The 16,412-nt window shown below is 39.5% G+C and overlaps 2 protein-coding genes across 15 annotated transcripts in view; both read right to left on the bottom strand.

Moving 5' to 3' along the window:
• Positions 1-1,340, bottom strand: part of cdk11b (cyclin dependent kinase 11B) — a 63,850-nt gene extending 62,510 nt beyond the window's left edge. For 5 of the 11 annotated variants that reach the window (XM_087980231.1, XM_087980233.1, XM_087980230.1 and 2 more), the window contains exon 1: positions 695-1,288. The gene's annotated coding sequence lies outside the window, so the exon portion shown is untranslated. Of the gene's footprint in view, positions 1-694; positions 1,290-1,309 lie in introns of those variants that run through there. The other 6 variants (XM_087980228.1, XM_043676278.2, XM_087980229.1 and 3 more) reach the window with 3 other exon arrangements.
• A 6,972-nt stretch (positions 1,341-8,312) lies between these two features.
• LOC122540457 (solute carrier family 35 member E2B) overlaps positions 8,313-16,412 on the bottom strand; it is a 44,512-nt gene continuing 36,412 nt past the window's right edge. For all 4 annotated transcript variants that reach the window (XM_043676294.2, XM_087980227.1, XM_043676293.2 and 1 more), the window contains 2 exons: positions 13,771-13,916; positions 8,313-10,365 (listed from right to left, as the gene is read on the bottom strand). In XM_043676294.2, the coding sequence (XP_043532229.1) occupies positions 10,146-10,365; positions 13,771-13,916 (366 nt within the window). In that variant the 3' untranslated portion in view covers positions 8,313-10,145. The remainder of the gene's footprint in view (positions 10,366-13,770; positions 13,917-16,412) is intronic.

Genomic DNA, 16,412 nt, shown 5'->3' with positions numbered 1-16,412 from the left:
GTAGCCAACAATAAAGCAAAAGGAAACTACTCAGGGTGACTGCTTCTGATCATCATGAAGTGATCCTGTATGCACAAGAGAGTCAAGTCCAAACAGATTTGGATGCAATTTTGATGCCTTTCACAATCAAATAACTTACTAACACTCCTGTCCAGGTTCACATGTGAAGTACTTGGGTAAGAAACTAGGGATCTGCCACCACTTATGCACCCATACAGTCAGCATCATCAAGATAGGAGAGACAAATGGAAAATAAAATTGAACATATAGCATTGTGCAATGTAATTGTCTCATGACACTTTTGACATCGATCATCATGACAGCATCATATTTTCAAAGTGAGAGGTGAAAGATTTAAAAGGGACCTGAGGGGCAACTTTTTCCAGAGTGTGGTTCGTATGTGGAATGAACTCCCAGAAGTGGTAGATGCAGGTGCAGTTACAATATTTAAAAGACATTTGGATAGGTACAGTACATGAACAGGAAAGGTTCACAGGGATATGGACCAGACTGGGCAAGTGGAACTAGTTTAGTTTGGGAAACTTGGGCAGCACAGGCACGTTGGACCAAAGAGTCTGTTTACATGCAATATGACTCTATAAAAAGTTATAATTTGCATTCTATTACATTGAAGCAGAGGGCACAACAGTAACACTCCAAATGAAACTGAATATCAGATCTCTTCAATGGTTACCTCAAGCCAGCTCGCTCTCCTTCCCCGTTGGACCCAGATGAGGCCTCCGAATTAAAACACTTTTATCCTCAATGGGGCAACTGAAAAAAAAGGGGGGGGGGGAGGTGATGGTGGTGGAGGGGGAAAAGAATAAAAAAAAGTAATGTGTCCTTTCAGACTTCTGAAGGTACCAGTTCACCTCCAAGCTGGGTGTTTAGCGAAGTTATTATCATCCCTTCCTTTTGGGCCCAGGTTTCCTAAAAAAATAAAACCTGAGTGGCAGGTCACCGCCCGCTCCCCGGAGACAACGGGCAAAGGCGAGACGCTATAAATATTGTTTCGTTTCAAAATGTCCCAAAGAAACCAAGGCCTTTTCCGCCCCGGCAGTGGGCCGTAGGGGTGTGAGAGGCGGCGGGGGCCGGGGCCCGGGGCCCGGGGCAGGGGGCCGGGGAAGGCTGGCTGCTCACTGCCGCGGGGCCCTCACTACGCGGCGCCGAAGCTCGCCTCGGGCCTACTCCGCCACACGGACGGCGGGACGGTAATTACAGCCGGCTTCACGCTATCGAATACCGGACAGGATGGCCGAGAAGGGCTCCACCCGACTCAGATTGACGGTCCCTCAGCCTCAGACCTCACCTCGCTCCCTCAGATCGCCCGGCGCCCGCTCCAAGGCCGCAGCGTCGCACACATTACACGTCACCTCCAGCGACACGCCGTTCCTCCGGCGCATGCGCGCGAGATTGCCCCCCTCCTCTAGAGTCTACCATCATGTGGAGCAGCAGGGTATAGTCCCACAGACTTATCTGGAAGCATTAGTTTTCGGAGTACTGCTACTTCATCAGGTGTCCCTTCACCACCTGATGAAGGGGCAGCGCTCCGAAAGCAAATGCTTTCAAATTAGCCTGTGGGACTACAACCTGGTCTTGTCAGTCACTTTAAACATTGCAAATTTGCCAGACCACTAGAAACAGCACACTAGCCTACCTACAAAACTGCCAACGACCTTCAATAAAGCTACTAGCTCAAAATAAATCTGAAAAACGTCTTGACTTAAGAACAGGGCTATCTAAAATTACAAACCTTTTCTTTCTTTAAATTAGAATTTCTCATATGTGGGGAGACACTATTGGGATTGCATATCACATAATCTGGGAAATGTAACCAATGGCTTCAGGTTCATGTGAACTTCTGAACACTAAGTGGACATCAGCTTGCAAAGACGTAAGCTGCACATTCACCAAATACTTGATAGGTTGAATAAAACAACTGTGACCCCTTCTCAAAACTTGATCAGTTTAACCAGGCAAAACAATGGAGGTAACAAAATTGTGATTTTTGCCACAATATATTTAGTGTGGCCATATCAGATTGAAGACATGCTCAAAGATTTCATTCCAAATATTCTGATCACGCATTCATTAAAATATTGTTACACTTATCTTGTGAAAATTGGAGAACTGGTGGTTAAGGACTAACTGTTTCACTTTGAACTCAGTAGCAGCAGCAATGTCCTCAAAACCTTATAGGAAGAGCTCAAACATCACTACGGACTCATGGGAGATCCTGATTTGTGGCTGACAAAAGTGAAGAATGTTCATTTAGGGAGGCAGTGACCACCACATCAAGAAATATCATCAGGAAACAATTGTTTAGCCACCTGCTCTACATGGCACAGTCAATGTCGTGCCTCGGTCCAGAGAGATTGCCGAGAAGAATGATCGTTTCTCATGGTTGTGTAGTTGAAGCTTCCTTCCCAAGAAGTCCCAAAAACCAGTAGGTTAGTCAAGTGTTAGTATATTGAGGTTGTGAATGGCACTACATAAGTGGAAGGTTTTTTTTCTCAAATATATATTTTTTGATATGATTCAAAGACAGCTAATGGAGGTGACAACGGAATGAGAAGAAAGAAAGCCATATTTATTATGAATTCAAAACTGCTTTGTGCTTCATTCCCCTTTGGAGATATCCTCCATTTCATCTCTTCTAGAATTTGGAACATATTTTCCTTGCAAGAGGTCGGAGCTTAAAGATTTGCAAACAACCTATCATATCTGTCTTTCACTACAATGAATCATATTATTTTTGATTAACGTGACATAGCTAAGTATTTATATTAGTGATTTTTGAAAAGATTTGTAGTTCAGGTTGAGGTTCTGGATGTAAGCTTGCTCGCTGAGCTGGAAGGTTTGTTTTCAGGCGTTTTGTCGCCAAACTAGGTAACATCATGAGTGAGCTTCCACTGAAGTGCTGGTGGTATGTCCTGCTTTCTATTTATGTGTGTAGGTTTCTTTGTGGGGGGAGGGGGTGATGTCATTTCTGGTTCTTTTTCTCAGTGGATGGTAGATGGGGTCCAAATCGATATGCTTATTGATAGAGTTCTGGTTGGAATGCTATGTTTTAAGGAATTCTCGTGCGTGTCTCTGTTTGGCTTGTCCTATGATAGATGCATTGTCCCAGTCAAAGTGGTGTCCTTCTTCATCTGTAAGTAAGGATATGAGTGATAGTGGATCATGTCTTTTTGTGGCTAGTTGATGTTCTCGTCTCCTGGTAGATAGTTTTCTGCCTGTTTGTCCGATGTAGTATTTTTTTTACAGTGTTTGCAAGGTATTTTGTAAACGACATTCATTTTGCTTGTTGTTTCTATAGGGTCTTTTAAGTTCATTGGCCACTGTTTAAGTGTGTTGTTGGGTTTGTGGGCTACCATGATGCCAAGTGATCTGAGTAGTCTGAAGATCATTTCAGAGATATCTTTGAGATAGGGTAAAATGGCTCTGGTTTCCAGGCACATTGTGTCTGCTTGTTTGGGTTGTTGCTGAGGAATCAGCTGTGTTTATTGGATACCCGCTCTTCTTGAATAGCTGTATGGGTATTTCTCTTTTGCTCTTCGTAGTTCCTCGGTGCTGCAGTGTGTGGTGGCTCATTGAAATAATGTCTTAATGCAGCTTTGTTTGAGTGTTGGGATGATTGCTTTTAAAGTTGAGTCTTTGGTCCATGTGTGTTGTTTTCCTATCGACACAGGTTTGAAGTTCTCTATTGAGTGTTCACTGTACTGTGACATCTAGGAATGGTAGTTTGTTGTTGTTCTCCTCTTTTATGAATTTAGTGCCAGTGAGGATATTATTGATGGTGTTGTATGTTTCCTCTCATTTGTTTCATTTGGCGATGACAAAGGAGTCATTCACTTAGCAGACCCAAAGTTTGGGTTTGATGATTGGAAAAGCTGTTTCTTTGAGTTTCTGTATTACTGCCTCTGCTAAGAACCCTGATATCGGAGATCCCATGGGTGTTCCGTTGGTTTGTCTCTAGGTTTTGTTGTTGAAGGTGAAAGTGGGTGGTAAGGCACAGGTCCACTAGCTTGACAATATTGTCCTTGCTAGTGACTTTGGCGCTGTCTGGTGTTTGTGTCTTTGGTTCTTCTAGTAGCGTAATCAGTATTTCTTCAGCCAGGTTGGTGCTAATGGATGTGAACAGGGCTCTAACTGCAAAGAGACCATTATTTCAACCACTTCTATCTTGGTGTCTTTGATAGTGTCGAGAATGTGGTGCTGGAAAAGCACAGCAGGTCAGGCAGCATCCAAGAAGTAGAAGAATTGACGTTTTGGACATAGCCCTTCATCACCATTTTTGATGGTGTTCAGGAATTCTTGGGTGGAGTGAATGGAGTGGCATAAGTCTTCTACTAAGTGTTTTAGTCTTTAGTGATGTTTCTGGTATTAAGACTATGAGGGGGGCTCCTGGTGTGTGTACTTTGGGTAATCTGTAGAAGCGTGGTGTGTTGGATCCATCTGGTTTCATTTTTTGGAAGCTGATCTTGTTTAATTCTCCAGATTTCTGAAGTTTTTTGAGTAAGGCTGTGATCTGGTTCACTAGTTGTGGGATCGGGTCTATCGCCACCTGTTGGTAAGTGTTAGTTTCTGCAAGCAATGCATTCGCTTTCTCATAGTAGTCTGTTCTGTTTAAAATGAGTCATGCGTCCTTTGCAAGTAAGATTACAATGTTTTTGTCTTTTTTGAGTCCTGCTAGTGCTTTTCTTTCTTGTGTATAGAGTGTGCTTCCTTCTTCTTGCTTAATGTTGATGCAACTGTCTGATGGTCTGTAAGGTTTCTTCTGTGAGACTGTTGTCTTTCAGTGTTGCTTCTAATGCTGCTAGGAAGTTCTTTTTGTTTGCATCTCTGTGGTTAAACCTTAATCCTCTTTCTAGGTCAGCTTTTTCTATGCCTGTTAGAGGTTGGTCTGATAAGTTTTTAAATCCAAGCTTCTGTGTTGGCTGAGTTGCTCTTTTTTGTGAGTTTGTCTAGTTTTTCCTGGAGGGCTAGCTTTTTCGTTTTCTGTGTCTGCTGCTATTTGATGCTTATGGCTCGTGTTGTGTGCCAGTCCATTCATGGTCTGTCGCGTTAGTGAGTAAAGCTTTTTGGCGCAAAATTTCCCAATTGTGTTTATGGTGTCGGTTGTGGGCATCATTAATCATTTCTTTAAACATTCTGCGGCTGTTTTGTTCTGCTATTCTTTTGGCTAGTGGGGTGTTGAGTGGAGGTTTGTACATAAAACCTGTTGGTAGTACTTGTTTCCTTAGACATTCATGAAGTAAGTACAGCTGTTCGTGGGTGGTGTTCCTAGATGTCACAGTAGAGCGAACTCTCAATGGAGAACTTCAAACCTGCATCTACAGGAAAACAACAAACGTGGACCAAATACTTAACTATGGAAGCAATCATCCCAACACTCTCAAACAAAGCTGCATTAGGACATTATTTTAATGAGCCACCACACACTGCAGCACTAAGGAACTACAATGAGCAGAAGATAAATATCTATACAGCACATTCAATAAGAATGTGTACCCAATATATAGTCCACTGATTCCTCAGCAACAAAGCCAAATAAGCAGACACAACGAGCCTAGAAATCCGAGCCATTTTACCCTAAATCAAAGATATCTCTGAAATGACTTTCAGACTACTCAGACCTCTTGGCATCATGATAGCCCACAAACCCACCAACACACTTAAACAGTGACTAATGACCTTAAAAGACCATATACAAGCAAAATAAATGCAATTTACAAAATACATTGCAAAGACTGTAATAAACACTACAACAAACAGGCAGAAAACTATCCACCAGGAGACACGAGCATCAACTAGCCACAAAAAGACATGACCCACTAGTATCCTTACATACAGACGAAGGAAGGCACCACTTTGACTGGGACAACACATCTATCCTACGACAAGCCAAACAGAGACACACGTGAGAATTCCTTAAAGCATGGCATTCCAACTGGAACTCTATAAATAAACATATCAATTTGGACCCCATCTTGCATTCTCTGAGAAAAAGAACCAGAAATGACATCACCCACCAAAAGAAACCTAAACACGTAAATAGAAAGCGAGATATAGCATCAGTGCATCATCTAGTGATGAAACATCTGAAAACAAACCTTCCAACTCAGTGAGCAAACTTACATCCATAATATATCATTCTCAAAGCTCAAAATGAGTGTAATGCAACCCACAATTAGTAAAAGATTGAAAGCATGAATCTAACACATTTTTACATGTTTGAGAATGTGAGCAGAACATAACAGTATTAGTCGTGACGAGTTTTGAGAAGAGTTGTAGCTCACCTGGAGGTTTTGGATGTAGGTTAACTTGCTGAGCTGCAAGGTTCATTTCCAGACGTTTTGTTACCCTACTAGATAACATCTTCAGTGGGCCTCATACAAAGCAATGCTGAAAATTCCTGCTTTCGATAGGAAAATGAAGAAGGCGTTTGGTATGCTTTCCATTATTGGTCAGAGTATTGAGTACAGGAGTTGGGAGGTCATGTTACAGCTGTACAGGACATTGGTTAGGCCAACGTTGGAACATTGCGTGCAATTCTGGTCTCCTTCCTATCAGAAAGATGTGAAACTTGAAAGGGTTCAGAAAAGATTTGCAAGGATGTTGCCAGGGTTGGAGGACTTGAGCTTTAGGGAGAGGCTGAATAGGCTGGGGCTGTTTTTCATGGAGTGTTGGAGGCTGAGGGGTGACCTTATAGAGGTTTACAAAATTATGAGGGGCATGGATAGGGTAAATAGACAAAGTCTTTTCTCTGGGGTCGGGGAGTCCATAACTAGAGGGCATAGGTTTAGGGTGAGAGGGGAAAGATATAAAAGAGACCTAAGGGGCAACGTTTTCACACAGAGGGTGGTACGGGTATGGAATGAGCTGCCAGAGGAAGTGGTGGAGGCTGGTACAATTGCAACATTTAAGAGGCATTTGGATGGGTATATGAATAGGAAGGGTTTGGAGGAATATGGGCCAGGTGCTGGCAGGTGGGACTAGATTGGGTTGGGATATCTGGGTTGGACCGAAGGGTCTGTTTCCATGCTGTACATCTCGATGACTCTATGTTTGGGTTTCTTTGGGTTGGTGATGTCATCTCCTGTGGTGAAGCCACTTCCTGTTCCTTTTCACAGGGGGTGGTAGACGGGGTTTAACTCGATGTGTTTGTTGATAAGAGCTCCTGTTGGAATGCCATGCTTCTAGGAATTCTCGTGTGTGTCTTTGTTTGGCTTATCCTAGGATGGATGTGTTGTCCCAGTCGAGGTGGTGTCCTTCCTCATCCGTATGTGAGGATACTAGTGAGAGAGGATACTAGTGAGAGAGGGTCATGTCTTTTTGTGGCTAGTTGGTGTTCATATGTCCTGGTGGCTAGTTTTCTGCCTGTTTGTCCAATGTAGTGTTTGTTACAGTTCTTGCAAGGAATTTTGTAAATGATATTAGTTTTCCTTGTTGTCTTCAAATTCGTTAGCTGCTGTCTTAGTGTGACGTTACCAGAAAAATATTTTTTAAATCACTCTCAACATTTGGAACAAAGCTAAATGAATTGTTGCAATATGAATATAATTCCTCAAAATTGTACAGAAAATCAGGTTTTGGAGGTTTCAGAATGTCTCCATACTCTCTGCTCAGACTGCACTATTCAGGAATTGCAAGCTGAGAAAGGTTACTATTGAAAAAACAAACTGCAAGTCTGGCTTTGATAATGGATAAAGCAAAATGTGATGTGGGATCGGGACAATAAACAGAATTAAAACATTTATGTGGAGGATGAATGTTCAAACTTATTAATTGGAACAAATAGTCTGACTTTGAATATACTGCTGCTCAAATACAAGATTTCCTTTGTATAACGTCTGCAGGTGCACTTGTACTTCTAATGCCATGGATTGAACCTCACTTCATATTTGAATATAATCTAAACTTACACTTCAATGCTACCAAGGGATTACTGCTCTGAGAAAATAGCTGGTCTTTCAGATGAGATATTAAAACAAACCCTCTGTGCCTACTCTGGTAAAGAAAAAAAGTTTTCTCCCTGGTATTTCGGTAAATATTTTTCACTCCATCATTAAATCAGACTAATTTAATTAATTAGTATTTGTGGGATCTGACTGTGCATTGTTTGCCACATTGTAACAGGGAGTACATATTCTTTTACATTTATTTATTTTAAGTGAAGTGCCTTTGGACATCTTAGGATTGTGTAAGGTGCGAAATAAATTTACCTTCTTTCTGTATTCCACTTGCTGGTTCGGGAAACTAGTTTATAATAAAACATTCAACAGGCACCATTCAGAAAGCACAACTACTAAAGTCAGGTGGCATTTAATCAAATATTTAAAAAGTTTACAACATATATTTATATAAATCAGAGCATTTATATAGTAATATCAAAACTGTTTATGCACAAATTGATCAGCTCCAATTGCCAAGTTGGTTAACGTTCAGACATTCTTCAAATTTATCAGAATTCAGCATAATTCCCTTTATTGATTTGATGTGTACTTTAACAAGACCATTTTGGTTTTGTACAAATCATACAAATTGCTCTCCAACACAAACATTGGGATATCACATGGACCAAATAAACTTGGAGGATCTAGTTATCAAGATCCCTGATTTTCAATTTTGAACCCATAATAATGTTCAAGATAGAACAAAGAATTAAAAACAAAGTGCTATACTTAACTAAATACAACAATAAACAATGTTGGCAAGGAAAGCCTTTCCCAAAAGGAAAAACGTCAGGCTTTAGATATAGTGGTTTACCTTAAAGTGCATTTGGGAAGTGAAATAATGTTTCAACTAGCAGAGCTTCAAGTAATATTTTTGTTAAAAAAGAGAGTTCTGTCAAAAGTAGCAAATACCAGACAAGGTTCCATTGGCTGGAGAGTAATTACTGTACATGTCTTGGGTAAAGCAGCAATCTTTAATGTTGAGCTCAAATCAACAGAATTGTTTTCAATTGTATTTTCTCACAAAAGACTATACAAATATCAATTTTATATCATATTCAAAATGCATTCCCATGTTTAAATTTACACAGTAAACAAATGATTGCTGTTTCATGTTAAAAAGCTCAGTTCTGGGCACAAAAAGCACAGGGATAGTTTCATGAACTTAATTGAATACAAATCCTTGAAATTCCACAATACTGTAAACTCTCAATTCATTAGTTAAAAGTTTAGCATTTGACAGAAACAGTTCAGATTAGTAAACCCTGAGAAGTAGGTTTCAATGATTACACATTTCATTGCAGTTTTAAACAAATATTGGGAGCTTGGTTTTAGGAAGAAAAAGTATTAAATCATTAATAGTTCTCAATCAAATAAGCAATACATTTAATGGTCAAGTACTGTGTCCATTTCGTTGAACAAAATAAAAACAAATTAAGATGAAGTTACTGTATACTCAAAATAAACAGATTTTCTGGACTGCATACAGATCAGCAATAGTTAATTTTTCTTGGTGTCAAAGTTACAGTTTTGATTAAATGAACAGGATGCCATTATATTAAAATGGACAAAGTACTTGGCAGTGCCCCACAGATGTCTCCGGTGATCAGAGTCCCATCCCTCTCCCTGTCAAGTGACTGAGGTTGTACACAAACTTGCAGTCACATCAGACCTCCAAGATCAGCTTCAAACCACACTGCCAAGTCATCACTAGGCCCTTTTATTTACAGCTCTTGAATCACCTGACTTTCTACATTGCTGTCTTTAATACCTCCAGATTAAATTAGTCCAGAGCACTTCTGGTTGGCCACCCACAGCTTACCATCCATAACTTCATTAATCCACCATCGGTGGCTATGTCTTCACACGTGAATGCCCCAGGCTCTGAAAGTTCTGCCCTAATCTTCTCTGCTTTTCTTTCCTCCTTTAAGTGCTCCGTTAAACCCATCTTTGATGAAGCTGCCCATGAATCTTTGCAGCTGCATGTAAGAAGTTGCTTTATATAATGTTCATGAGAAGTGCCTTGGAATGCTTTATTAAGGTAAAGACACTATATAAATGCAAGTTTTTGACGATTGTGTATCTTAAACATTTTAGAAACAGTAATGCTATCTTTTAGAAGCAGTTACAATTTTTAACAATTGGAATTTTTAAAATGTACTTTTGTTACTTTTATTTTTGAGAGTCTTAAATATCCTCACTTAGCAGATGTTGAACCTCCTGTCCATTGTTATTGCAAGATACCAAAGACTGGATTTTCTTTCGTTGATATTGCCGAGCCTGGTTATACAAAAACACTCCAACAATGACCAATGCTGTCCCAAAGGCAGAGTATGCAGTAATCCTGTTGCTGAAGATGATGATACTGAGCCAAATTGAAAGGGCATGCTTCACAGTACTAGCGACGCTAAATTGTTGGAAGCAATTAATTAAAACATTAAACACTGTCAGTACCAATTTTTCATTTCATAATGCAAATATTCATTAACTCCTCATTCCAAATTTTCAAGCTTCCATTATTTCAAATCATTAAAATAATTAGCAAAACAGTATTGTTAAGAAAAACAGCTGTTTCATGGAATGTTGAATCAAACAGGCATAAAGTTTATGACGTGATGCGGAAAGCAAAGATTTTCAGTACTATTACTTTTTGTAATCAACTATAAATAATTGAAAAAAATCATAAATTCCTGGAAAAATTCAGCAGATCAGGCACCATCTGTGGAGAAAATGCAGAGTTAATGTTTCAGGTACAGTCACCCTTCTTCAATATTACATTCTGCAATCTACTATAGAATCCAAATAATCAATCTTTAAAATAGAAATGAATACAAAGCTGCAGGTGGCAGATTAAAATGCTCAGTTGTATGTGGCAAAGCATTTTATTCTACACCTAGGTATTAGCTCTCTATATACATAGAAAAATGACAAAAAAAGGGAAGAATTTAAGAACAAACTGAAAATACAATATACTATGTAGCTTTACAGAAAGGCAGCAAATATTTGTCAATCCATATTTATATTTTTGATTCAAATCATGAGGCGATGTAGAAGTCAAACACAAACTTCAGGTAGGCATTTTTAGTGATGGAAGGAATGTATAGTATCCAAACAGCAGAAAGTGTAGCTTCTATATTTTAGCAGGTGATAGCAAGTTTACCATACTGATCTATTTACAATATCAAATATTATATAAACACCTCATCTGAAATTAATACCAACCTTTTGTTCAGGACTTATGACCAACTGGCATTAAGCATTTTTTTTTTGCAGTGAAAGATACAGCATGTGTCTTAGAAGCTGTAAACAAAACAAACTAGGCAGCACAGTGGTTCGCACTGCTGCCCTCACAGCGCCAGAGACCCGGGTTCAATTCCTGCCTCAGACAACTGGCTGCATGGAGTTTGCACATTCTCCCAGTGTCTGCGTGGATTTCCTCTGGGTGCTCCAGTTTCCTCCCACAGTCCAAAAATGTGCAGGTCAGGTGAATTGGCCATGCTAAATTGCCTATAGTGTTGGATGAAGGGGTAAATGTAGAGGAATGGGTCTGGGTGGGTGGCGGGTCGGTATGGACTTGTTGGGCTGAAGGGCCTGTTTCCACACTGTAAGTAATCTAATCTAAAAAAAATTATATCTTTTTCCAATAAAAGCAAAATACTACAAGTTTTGGAAATCTGAAATACTCAGAATTGAAGAATCATACTGGACTTGAAACGTTAACTCTGTTTCTGTCCCTACAGATGCTGCCAGTTTCTCCAGCACTTTCTCGGTTTTATGATATCTTATTCTAAGCATTTTCTGGAGCTCAGTTTTTATTTACTGCATGCCAACTTAGTCACGATAGGTAAATTGTTCTGAAAATCACCGAATAGGACGTAACTTTTACATACTCAATCAACCGCCTTTTTCACGGGGAAATTTTTCTACTACTCAGATTGGTGTCAGCTTAGTGTTTCTGACCAAAACTTTGCTCATTTTTCCACCAAGCAACACTAGCACGCCTCTTCACTTCCCATCACCACATTTCCAATGTACTGGTTATTTAATTTGTGATGTTTGCTCTTATTAAATTATTAGCTCCAAGTGGGAATGTCATGTTTCAGTCCCACCCCAGATACCTAAGAGGACTGAAGGACTGCCAGGCCAAGCTTTTATGTTTGTCATAGCTGTCAGCAATGATCAAAGAGAAGGATAAATTGCTGTATGCCACCATACCACATCAATGATACACCAACAGCATTTGCCAGCAACTTCCACAGCAAACACACTGGTACTACTTGTTCTTTGACTGTAAATTTATTGTTGCTCGAATGGCAAGTAGTTCCTGTCTGGTCCCAGAAGCAACTGAAGCTTTTATTGCTTGCTTTTCTTCACTTTTGTTATTGTTGAATAAAAATTAACATTTCAACTGCTTGAATACTTTCCAATGTTTGACGATGTCACATTGAGCAATGAGAAGATCTTATGCTACAATGGGCATAACAGAAAGATGACCACTCCCTTAGACAGGGTTCTAAGATGGGACACTACAAGGACAGATAACTTGTGTAGCTTGGCTCTTGAAGCTGAAGTTACAAGAATTGTCAATCAGCTCAGCTTGGTTGGCCACTCAGTTGGTTTGTGATGCAGAGTGACACCAACAGCACAGATTCAATTCCTGCACCAGCTAAGGGTACCATGAGTTGGCTGAGGTGTGCTGATACTCAATTTAAAGTTACCACCAGTCATCTCTCTCTAATAAGGGAGTAGCCATATGGTCCTGTGGGACTATGGTGACTTTACCAGACAGGTGATGTAAAATTGCAATGTATTTAAAAATGTACTGTTTGCAATGAAGTGCCAGCTGTGCCAAGTATGTGTCTGCAGAAGTGTTATTATTCCTCATATACACTATGAAGGATGGCAGCCAGCAATCCCAGAAGGTACTGGCAGTGGCAAGTGCTATGGCTGTTATTTAGCAGAAGATAGCATGAGCAGGTTGCCATAAGGACATGGTGCATAGCTAATGAGACAAGCTGCAGAGAATGCTATGAGAAAACTTGCTGCAGCTAACAGTGAGCAACCTTCCACAAAACTCTCAAAAAATTGATATTTAGCCAATTTGTACAAAATTCATCTCATTAATGCTGTTCATCTCCACAGATGAGCAAACTTTTTTTTAAATTACATGTTTTTTAATGGCCATTCTCAAACAGATTTCTCATTTGTATTTTGAGTTTCACTAAAGCAAGTCATAATATCAATAAACATGCGATTCACTTCAAACTATCAGACTGTCCTAGTCTTATGCTTTAAGTGATGAGAATTTATAGTTGTAGTGGAACACTTTTGCAATTAAGAGCACAGAAGCTACAAGAAACTCAATACAGACATTGTAAATATAAATTAAAATTAGCTGTTGTGTGCACAACTCTCAATAACATTAACAAAGGAAAATAGACTCTGATATTCGAAGACAGTTGCAGTTAGTAGACTGGTTGACTGCCATGTTAGGAGGACATGAAGACTACAGATGCTGGAGATCAGAGTCAAAAAGTGGGGTGTTGGTAAAGCACAGCCGGTTCCTGATGAAGAGCTTATGCTCAAAGCATCGACTCTCCTGTTCCTCAGATGTTGCCTGACCAACTGTGCTTTTCCAGCACCATACGTTTTGACTCTGAACACCATGCTATCTGCTTAAGACTCTTGATGTAGTATCTTTTAACACCTCCAGATGGAATATAGTATCCACTGTAGACATACCTTTGGTTTTCTATTCAAATTTGTACTAATTATTTTACTGTTTTTAAAATTTTTCTCCATATTAGCCTACCTGAAAGTAACAGGTGATATCTTTCCCATTAAAGCATATGCAGTCACGCTCTGAATATGGAATAAGATTCCATCAATAAGCAGCAACATCACAATATCTTGGTCAAAATTGAAACTTTGTCCCCTTTTCCCAAGGACTGGAATATCCTACAAGACAAAAAAGGACAACAGCAGGATTATTTATCTTTATATCAATTGCACAAAAGCAATCAAAACACAGTCTGCTTTGGGTCTATATATTAATCACTAAATTACAAAAGGAAACTAAATCTGCCCAGAGATAACATAACTGCAAATGCTACTCATCTATCAACTAGCATACTTAATATTAACACTATCATTACAATATTAAGTATTGGTACAAAAGGTATCACTGACACAAAGAAGGCCACATGCTAGTTCCACAGTGCCCCCCCCCTTGGGTGGTTTATAATAACGTCAATCACCTCTGCTGTAGCCAAAGAACAAAAGATAACGTATCACGCTACACTACATCTGCTCCATAATGCCCTTCTAATTAATCTTCATCTTTGATATCCTTCCTTGCACTTTAAGTTTACAGCTAAGACTTTTATGGCAATAATTTCTGCACCTATCACCACCAAACTATTTTCACATTTTGGAAGTCTGTCATTTCCTCTGTTTTGACTGTGTATGTCTATTGTAGAGGCTTCATGCATCTGTTTGTATGTCCTTTTCATGATATGGGATTGGATTAGTATGAAAGGAATCGGAGAAGTCAAATAGAGAAGTGACTACAGTGTGGATAAGCATTTTTTGGGTGCTGGTGATATAAATTCTGAGGCAGAAATTGAAGTGAACAAACTTGATTAAGGATACAATGAATTTCAAATAGAATCGAAGATCAAACAGCAAATGAAGTTCTGAAGAGTTATCACTAGACTCAAAACTTTAACTCTTTCTCTCTTCACAGGTGCAAAAGGAAGGGGGCAAGAACAGCACCTTGGGATTTCCTGAGATATACATGAAAAAAGAAATCATTCTTGTGGTGGGTCTATGATTCTGCAGTTGGAATAAAACTGTTTGTTTTGGTTGTGTGAATGCAAGAAGTTAACCACTTGTTGAGTCTCAGTGTTAAATGTAGATTACAGTCTGCCTAAAAAGCAAATTCCAAGTTGTAGAAATAAGCAGAACAGCATATGGAGAATGCTCTCCCAAAATAGGATGAAATCTTAAAATTGCAAATAAAAGCCTCTTTATCATTCGACAATGATCTTATGAGGGGTCTTGGCTAAATTCCTTACGCGTTTGTGAACTGCAATAATAACTCAAATCAAAATTTAACTTAAAAATCATATGCTTAAAGGCACTTTACAACATGGTGCCTAAGAAATCTTCGTACAAAAGGATAGTCAAAACCTCTGGGATGAGGTAATATGCACATTCTTGCACCAGGTATTGGAGAACCAAATCAAAGCAGAGAAACAAAATTAAATTTAAAACAAAACACTGACCAAAGTTATGGTTCTTTGGTCTTCATACTTATAGAGTCATAGAGATGTACAGCATGGAAACAGACACTTCGTCCAACCCGTCCATGCCAACCAGATATCCCAACCCAATCTAGTCCCACCTGCCAGCACCTGGCCCATATCCCTCCAAACCCTTCCTATTCATATACCCATCCAAATGCCTCTTAAATGTTGCAATTGTACCAGCCTTCACCACTCTGTACCACCCTCTGTGTGAAAAACTTGCCCCTTAAGTCTCTTTTATATCTTTCCCCTCTCACCCTAAACCTACTCCCTCTAGTTCTGGACTCCCCGACCCCAGGGAAAAGATTTTGTCTATTTACCTTATCCATGCCCCTCATAATTTTATAAACCTCTATATGGTCACCCCTCAGGCTCCAAGCTCCAGGGAAAACAGCCCCAGCCTATTCAGCCTCTCCCTAAAGCTCAAATCCTCCAACCCTGGCAACATCCTTGTAAATCTTTTCTGAACCCTTTCAAGTTTCATAAAATATGATTCTTAATATTTCCTACCAGAATCTGTTCAAGGAAGACAAACTATTTCTGATTCAGTGACAGCATCTACTAAGTTTAAATATTTTGCCCAATTTTATTTTGGTTCATTTATGGGATGAAGGCACTGCTTGGTAGGACAGCATTTATTGCCCATCCCTAATTGATCAGAGGGCAGTTAAGGGTCAACCACATTGCAGTGGGTCTGAAATCACATGGTAGGATAGCAATTTCCTTCCCCAAAGAACATTCATGAACCAGATGGGTTTTTTTCTTGATAATCAACAATGGTCATAGTTCACGATGATTCATGGTCATCATTAGACTCTTAATTCCAGATTTTAATGAATTCAAATTCCACCATCTGCTCTAACAGGATTCAAACACGGGTCCCCAGAACTTTACCTGGGTCTTTGGATTAACAGTCCAGTGAATAATATCACTGAACCACTTCTTCCCCTATACTTCTAAAGTCACTGCTGATGTACAACCCTTAATTTTGAATGTAGTTAGGGTGCAGACTGGGGAAGAAGGAGGTCAATATTTTTTTCAAAGGTTATGCTCCTACATTAAAACAAAACATGAAATTATGCAACTTCCTTCACTTGCAAACTGAGTTACGTACTTTTAGTTTCTCAGCTAGATGCAGGAAAAAAAA

The sequence above is a fragment of the Chiloscyllium plagiosum genome, unplaced genomic scaffold (genome assembly GCF_037043375.1).
Source record: "Chiloscyllium plagiosum isolate Xiang-an unplaced genomic scaffold, Cpla_swu_hap1 HiC_scaffold_37, whole genome shotgun sequence".
Taxonomy (NCBI): domain Eukaryota; kingdom Metazoa; phylum Chordata; class Chondrichthyes; order Orectolobiformes; family Hemiscylliidae; genus Chiloscyllium; species Chiloscyllium plagiosum.
The sequence above is the reverse complement of the archived record's forward strand: the minus strand, read 5'-3'. Positions and strand labels throughout refer to the sequence as shown.